Genomic DNA, 7,992 nt, shown 5'->3' on the forward strand with positions numbered 1-7,992 from the left:
CTCGTTCTGTAGTACACGCTCTAATGCGGCTCTTCCTCCTTTCAGACCTGAAACAGTGTTAAAAAATCAAGAAGTGGAATTCGGCAGAAATCGAGAGAGGCTTCAATTTTTCAAGGTATAAATGTTTGGGGGAACTTTTTTAATTGCAATTTGTGAAATATTGGCAGGTACGGTTTTTATGTCTTGAGACCAATAGTTCTTGAACTTCTAGCAGTGGGCTGGGTGGGCTCCCTCTCCCCCCTGAGTCCTGGGGGCACAGCTGGAAGCGACCATTTATCTGGGCTCTGGAATGTTTTTCTTTGACTTCATTGTGCTTCAATAGTCTGCCGAATGGGTATGTTTAGGTTTAGTCTGTAGACGTGGGCCCTGGGGGCCATTGGTAAGATGTTTTTAGTGTCAGTATTTGTATTGTGATGGCGAGCGCACATTCGTACGATGCACTGACACTGCGTTTCTTTACCCACAACCCAGTGGTGTTCGAGAGTGTTCCGGAACGTGGCTCTGATCCCGCCCGGCACGGGCATGGCCCACCAAGTGAGCCTGGAGTCCTTGTCCCGGGTGGTCTTCGAGGAGGGGGCCCTCCTCTTCCCCGACAGCGTGGTGGGCACGGACTCCCACATCACCATGGTGAACGGCCTGGGCATCCTGGGCTGGGGTGAGTGCACAGCCTGCGTCCTGTTCTCTCGGGCGGGGGCGTCGGGCATGAAAGGGCACCAGCAGCAGGTCGCTGTGGCCTGGAGACCGTTCTCTATCCTGGCAGCAGGTCAGGAGGGCCTGATCCGGTATGTGGGTCAGTGTGTGGTCAGAGAGGATTGATGAAACTGGCACAGTGCCCAGTGGGTGGTCAGCGTGGCCATGACCGCCTCTGTGAAGATGAGGTGGTCACTCTCGGGTAAAGAGCTTCCGTGGCTCCCCTGCCTCTTCATACACCCAGGCTCCTTTGCAGCTACACCAGGCCCTGCACAGCCTGGTGCTCCGGCCGAGCGCACTTCCTCTCTCACAGCCTGTGATGACCACCAACTTCCTTTTTTTTTTTTTGTCTGTGCCCTTAGGCCAGGCTGCTTGAGCCTGACCTGGGCTGGGCTCTGTTGGTATCGGATCTTGAGCATAGCACCCTGCGTAGCCTAACAGGGACTCTGTTTACTGAGCTTAGCATGAAGGTAAAATCGGGTTTGCAGCATGTGAGCGAGAAGACTCGGGTTCCGAACCCACGTGGTCGCAGGGAAGCTGCTGAGGAGCTCGGGAAACGCCCCGTGTCGAGGGGAAGCGTGTGTGTCCCCTGCATCCTGTGCTCAGACGTGCGTCTCGCTGCAGGGGTCGGAGGCATCGAGACGGAAGCCGTGATGCTGGGGCTGCCCGTGTCCCTCACGCTGCCCGAGGTGGTGGGGTGTGAGCTGACCGGCTCCTCCAACCCTTTCGTCACGTCCATAGACGTTGTTCTTGGCATCACAAAGGTACGTGCAGGTGCTGGCGGAACTCCTTCGTCCTGGACGTCCGGGCGTGTGCGTCGCTGCTCACTGACCTGTCCACTCGTCCTTCTTACGAGCCGGGGAGGGTGGTGCTGTCACTGGGCCATTTCCCACCTTCACTCTGAGAGCGGCACCGTGAGGCTGGCTGACCAGGACGTGGGCCCGCACTCCCTCCCCGCACGGGGCCTGGAGCCTCCGCCTTCGGCCTCAGCAGCAGCTGGGGGCTCCGTGGTGTTGGGGAAAGTCTAGTCTCCTTAACACGTCACTGAGTCACCCGCCCCTTAGGAACCGTTGCTCTCACAGCGGTTCTCAACCTTCTGGCCCTTTAAATACAGTTCCTCATGTGGGGACCCAACCATACAATTATTTTCATGGCTACTTCATCACTGTCATGTTGCTACTGTGATGAATCATAATGTAAATATCTGATATGCAGGATGGTCTTAGCCGACCCCTGTGAAAGGGTCGTTTGACCGCCAAAGGGTCGCGACCCCACAAGTTTGAGAACCGCTGCCTAGGAGATCTTTTCGAAACAGCGACTGGGACTGTGTGCCGCCAGCCTCCTCTTCTTTTTATATGTGTGTCTATTGATCTCAGAGAGAGAGGGAGAGAGAGAGAGAGAGGGGGACATCCATGAGGAGAGAGAATCATGGGTCGGCTGCCTCCTGCACGCCCCCTACCGGGGATCAAGCCCGCAACCCGGGAACGTGCCCTTGACCGGAATCGAACCCGGGACCCCTCAGTCCACAGGCTGACGCTCTATCCACGGCCAGGGCGCGTCAGGCTTTTCTGTGGGCCGTTCCAGCGTTGCTTCTCAGCCTGCGCGTGGGTTCCGTACAAGTGCTCCAGGGTCTCCGGTGAGCCGCTGTCTCGCCCCCTCGGAGTCCTGTGCTCTCTGACTGGGTTTTGTTGTGTTATTTTGACACTGAGTCCATAGGACGGCTGCGTCAGAGGAGAGCACTGCGGCAGGGTGGGCTTTGTTGCTGCACAAGCTCGGACTGTCAGACAGCTGTGCTCATCTGCTGACTCGTTTCCGCGATTAAGGCGCGTGCACCTGGGGCTCCCTGTGCTCCCCGCGGGCCAGGCCCCAGCGCTTCGGCCGTCGGTTGTAGGGGGAAGGCCTTCAGGACACTCCGCAGGGGGAGAGACGGTGCTGCCTCCCTCCCGGCATGCAGTATTGATCTTCCCTGATTTGGAAAGCATTTGACAGCTTACAGAAATGATTGATCTGGTGTGTGGACCACAGATCCAGAAGCTAAATTGAGAATTACAGCCTATTCCTCGAGGAAAAGGAGCATCCCATTATGTTTCTGTAGAAATCGATTCTTCCCTGCGGACACCCTGAAAATTAACGGGGCCTCTCGGAACCTCTGGCTGCATCCTAATAGCATCCTGAGCCTGGTTTGGCATTTTGACTCACGGATACAGAAGTTTATTGTGGAAGACGGCATTTGGTGGAGGTCCTGTTCTGTTCATGGTCTTTGCAGGATTAATCCTGTGTTCTTCAGTGTTCAGTGTTCACGTGGCGCCTCATTCGTTTGGCGGAAGCAGCAGCTGGGTGTATTTCATCTGTCTTCCCCTAAATAACCATGAATCGAAGGAGACGTCTTCTTAGGCTGGAGTTTGTACATCTGTGAACTGACCCCCAGCCCTCCACCCGCTGGGACTACAGTCTCCATGGGTCGGAGGTGGTCTCGCTCTGGCCCCCCGGCTCTCCCTGCACCAGCTGAGCCCCTTGTGCAGTGAGGAAGGGTGAGCAGCCGTTTCGGTTGCTTGGGAGTAACTAAGAGAAAGGCTGGTAGAAGGAACTAAGCTTGAAGCCACCTGCTAAACCCTATCAAAATGGAACTCACCTATAACGAATATCGCTGTGAATGTTTGGACAGGAGGTGGAATTTGAAGAGTATGTAACTGTCTGTTCATATACACAGTTCGATCAATGTTCGTCTTTCATTAAACCCCAGATGCCCTCGATGGCTAGAAGCGCGGTTGTTTTATGTCCTGCTCAGCAAGGAAGAGACGCGCACACAGGAGTCCATGCTGGCCCCAGTCTCAGAACGGGAACGTGGGTTCCCAGCCATGAGCATCACGCCCTTTCCCACCCCGACTGACAGCGACGCCGACCTCTCTCCTGACGGACTGTTTGTCTCTCAGTGCCTGCTGCACCCCAGCGAGCGCGCGTCCTAAACAGCAAAGTCCTCTGCTCCCTGTCCCTGGCGTCGGGTGGCGATCAGAGGGCAGGGTTCTCGGAGAGTCCGTGCCCGTCTCGTTGCTAACTGCGTCTGTGTCCCTCCATCCAGCACCTCAGGCAAGCAGGAGTGGCCGGCAAGTTCGTGGAGTTTTTTGGAAGCGGAGTCTCACAGTTATCAATAGTGGATCGGACGACAATAGCAAACATGTGTCCAGAATATGGTGCTACCCTCAGCTTCTTCCCTGTTGACAATGTGACCTTAAAACACTTAGAACATACAGGTAAGAAGACAGGTCCTGCGGATAAACATGCCGCCTTCCCGTGTGTCTGTCTGGTGTGTTTTTAATGTTCATGGCATTACGTTATTTTGAGACAATGGCTTCCACATAAACCATCAGATGACTTTAGTGTTGGGCCTCAAACCCTGGTCTCCACTGACCCATCGACACGCAGCTTAAAGAAAGAAGCAGAGCACAGGTCTGCACGCCCCGTCCCCCGTCCCCCCCCTTTCCCCGTCCCCTCGGTGAGGTGCCCGCCCTGCTCAGTGCTCCTGGTCCTGCTGTGATCGATCACCTTGAGGGGCTGCTGTCGAGCTGACAGAGCTGACCAGAAAGGCTCTTGAATGCTCTCAAGTGCTAATTCGCAAAGACCTCGGTTCTGAGTGCTTAGTAATTTGCAATATTTGTTTCTTGCTCATCGTTGGAATTCAACACACTTACCCAGAAGGTTTCAGAATTCCTCACTGGGTTTCTGTTGTTTATCTTTCAGGTTTTGACAAAGCCAAACTCAAGTCAATGGAGACCTACCTGAAAGCTGTGAAGTTGTTCCGGAGTGACCAGGGTGATGCGGGGGAGCCGGAGTACTCGCAGGTGCGTGCGGTCACCCCCGGGGCCGGGTCTGCGCGGCCTGGACAAAGCAGGTAGCCTTCCTGCCTCAGTGGTTCTACCACACCGGGTTCTTGAGAGATGAATACACATTCGTCAGGACCGTCTCAGGTGCCTAGTGAGTGCTCAGTGCTGACAGCTGTTGTCATCATCATTGTTATTGACAGATGTTCTCGGTGACCCTGCTCGGACCTCACTCTTAGTTTTACATAGAGTTTTACTTCAGTGAAGCTGAGGAGGAAGGAAGGTTCACTCAGCCCGCCTCACCCGCACACACAGGCAGAGAGGGCGGGTCCGAGCCCAGAGGCAGGGAGTGCACAGCTGGCCCAGGCGCCTGTAGGGACAGCGTTCCTGTGGGCGGGAGGACGGGGGATAAAAGTTCACGTAGAGTGTACAGTGTTGGTGCGGTCGTAAGTTAAATGGGGTTTTTAAATATCTTTGGTGGGTGTTTTTCCCCATGACAACAAGTTGTGTTAAAAAAACAAAAATGTACTTACTCTTTCCTAGAAAGTAGTGCTTGAGTTGGAATCCGTCCCTACGAGCCCTCATCCCCCCTTCCCTTCTCTCCTGCCCCAGGTGATCCGGATCAACCTGAGCTCCATAGTGGCAACTGTCAGTGGTCCCAAGAGGCCGCAGGACAGAGTGGCTGTGACGGAGATGAAGAGTGACTTCCGCGCGTGCCTGAGCGAGAAGGTGGGCCTCGCCGTGTGTGTGGGCGCAGGGGCCAGCGGGCGGGTCTCAGGCCGTCCACACGGGGGTCCTTAAGTTCTCAGTTAAAATGTTGGTGTCTTGGTCACAACACCCGATTTCACGTGGGGAGCACTGCGTGTTCCCACTGTCACAGACGTTTCTATGCGATTTGTAGACTCTGACTTGTGACTTCCCAGACACCAAGGGAGACACCACCTGTCTGAGCCTCCTGGCTTCCCGTCCTGTTCTGAAGGCTGGTCCCTCGCTTCCTTTCCAAACTTAAATCTTTATAATTTGTTGATTTTCTGGTGGGAAATGTCAGGCTTGTACAGGAGTAAAACTGTCGTGAATTCCCATGGGCCTTGCTCCAGCAGTCGCCAGCTCTAGCAGATTCTGCATTCACGCACGCACGCACATTCACACACACACTCACACATGCACACACTTGCGCGCGCGCGCACACACACAGTCATTGGGAGCAAATCCTCGGGGCCATTTTAACAAAAGCTGGTCCCGCCTCCTGAGCTCTGCTGTGAGCAGGGACGGTTGAGAACCAGAGCCGAGGGAGAGCCGGCCCCGGCGAGGCTGAGCTCGCAGCAGAGAGAACTGTGGACAGTGACGCCTCCTGGCGGCACGCGCAGGGTCCAGCTGAGTCACGGCTGCTGCCCGTCCGGCCGTCAGCACCTTCCTTCCACCGGCCGATGCTCTATCCACTGAGCCACCCTGGCTAGGGCCGTGTTTTCTCTGCGTGTCCAGAATACACAGTTCACGTTTGTGTGGGACTCTCTCCAGGTTGGATGCAGAGGCTTCCAGATTGCGGCCGAGAAGCAGAGCGACGCCGTCTCCCTTCACTACGAAGGAAGCGACTACCGCTTGTCGCACGGGGCCGTGGTCGTCGCCGCCGTCACCAGCTGCACCAACAACTGCAACCCGTCCGTCATGCTCGCGGCCGGTAGGTGGCGGTTCCAGGCCGTCGTCGCCTTTTCCTCAGTCACTCTGTCCCTCAGATGGGGTAAGGGTTGTGTCGAACAGGTGGACGGTGAGGGCGTTCTGAGGTTTTAGGTAGGTCTTTACGGCCTAAGGTTGACTTATGTCATCCGTGTTCTTTTTATGACACAGGAGGTACATTTTTTTATAACACATATTTATTAGTTTAGGTCGTATCTGCCTCTGTTAACCCAGGAGGACTGTGACTAGCAGGTCTGGTGTCTGGGAGTGGCCATGGCTGTGCGGGTCCGCTGAGCGTACGAGAGGCGACACTGGCCGGGCTGCCACGCCATCAGTGTGTGTACGTGACACATGGTTCCTGTGGGAGCTCGTGTCACGTTGCTAAGTGGCTTAGCTTATGGTGATGGTGGCGACTGAAACAGCTCAGTCTGTCGTGTGTGAGGCTGTGCCCTCGGGCTGCGCCTCCGCTCAGTGCAGAGGTGCTGTGCCGACTGCAGCGTTGGTTTCAAATGAACCGAATCAGTGGAAAAAATGATAAAATAAACGTATGAATGTGGACCTTCACCCACCTGTGAACTGGAGACCCAGCTGGTGAAGGGGCCTGTCTTGTCCACTTTCCTGTGGGGCCGCCAGCGCCACGTCACCCTGGTTTGTCCTGGGCAGGTCTCCTGGCGAAGAAGGCGGTGGAGGCGGGTCTGCGGGTACAGCCGTACATCCGCACCAGCCTGGCGCCCGGCAGCGGGATGGTCACGCATTACCTCAGCTCCAGCGGCGTGCTGCCCTACCTGCGCACGCTCGGGTAAGCCACGTCCTCTCGGCCGCTCGACGGCTCAGCAGAGCCGGAGCTGCGCGCCGGGACCTGTCCTGTGCGAGGAGAGAGGAGAAGTAGGCTCAGTCCTCGCAGTCCCCTGGCCATGGCCACGCGCCACCTGAGGCCTCACCTCAGCAGCACGGGGGCAGAGTCGCGTCAGGCAGGTGCTGGCGAGAGGAGATGTGACGGGAAGACGAGCAGGTCAGACCAGGTGACAGTGACAGGCAGGGACGGTGCCAGCCAGTGCGTGCCCTCCCGCGCCCGAAGGGCAGTTCTCAGAAAGGAATGCAGTTCTGCAGGTTGCCTTATGAACTGAGTAAGTTGCTGCTTTTTTTAAAGTATTTTTATTGATTTCAGAGAGGAAGGGAGAGGGATAGAAAGGAATATCAGTGATGAGGGGGATTATTGATCGCTGCCTCCTGCACGCCCCCCATTGGGGATGAAGCCCACAACCCAGGTGTGTGCCCTGACTGGGAATGGAACCATGACCTCTTGGTTCCTGAGTCGATGCTCAACCACTGAGCCACGCCAGCCAGGCTCAATCATATTATCTTACATAAATCGTCAATTCCTTGCAGGCCGGATACATTTTATGTTTTTGTGGGATGGTGTTTTTTTTTTTTAATTTAGAAGAGCATCTGAAAATAACTTTGTGGATTTTATGTATAAGTTTTTAGTTATATCATCTTGATATTTTTGTCAGGGACTCTTCTTGGCTTAATTGGTCGAGAGGGGAAGGTCCCAGCCACAGGCCTCTCGGTCCTTCCGTCAGATGATAGCCAGGCCCTCTGATACTTCACGGTGTGAACGGTGTGAACCCTTTGGAAGGAAGTACAGGACGGTTTTGAATCGTTGTATTCCCAGCAGGAGTCTGAGGGCTTGCTTGTGCAGTGTCAGAGGCAGTTCATCTCATCCCCCTGGGGCAGCCTCAGCCCCGGCTCCTCTGGGTGTGCCCCTCCGGGTGTGCCCTCTGGGTGTGCCCCTCCGGGTGTGCTCCTC

The 7,992-nt window shown here is 55.6% G+C and overlaps 1 protein-coding gene across 2 annotated transcripts in view; it reads left to right on the forward strand.

Moving 5' to 3' along the window:
* Window positions 1–7,992, forward strand: part of IREB2 (iron responsive element binding protein 2) — a 37,210-nt gene that overhangs the window by 18,397 nt on the left and 10,821 nt on the right. The window contains exons 6-13 of one of the 2 annotated variants that reach the window (XM_006104504.3): window positions 46–115; window positions 472–655; window positions 1,315–1,454; window positions 3,770–3,941; window positions 4,429–4,529; window positions 5,121–5,237; window positions 6,027–6,186; window positions 6,846–6,981. In XM_006104504.3, the coding sequence (XP_006104566.1) occupies window positions 46–115; window positions 472–655; window positions 1,315–1,454; window positions 3,770–3,941; window positions 4,429–4,529; window positions 5,121–5,237; window positions 6,027–6,186; window positions 6,846–6,981 (1,080 nt within the window). The remainder of the gene's footprint in view (window positions 1–45; window positions 116–471; window positions 656–1,314; window positions 1,455–3,769; window positions 3,942–4,428; window positions 4,530–5,120; window positions 5,238–6,026; window positions 6,187–6,845; window positions 6,982–7,992) is intronic. The other variant, XR_002826654.1, reaches the window with a different exon arrangement.

The sequence above is a fragment of the Myotis lucifugus genome, unplaced genomic scaffold, assembly GCF_000147115.1.
Source record: "Myotis lucifugus unplaced genomic scaffold, Myoluc2.0 scaffold_578, whole genome shotgun sequence".
Lineage (NCBI taxonomy): Eukaryota > Metazoa > Chordata > Mammalia > Chiroptera > Vespertilionidae > Myotis > Myotis lucifugus.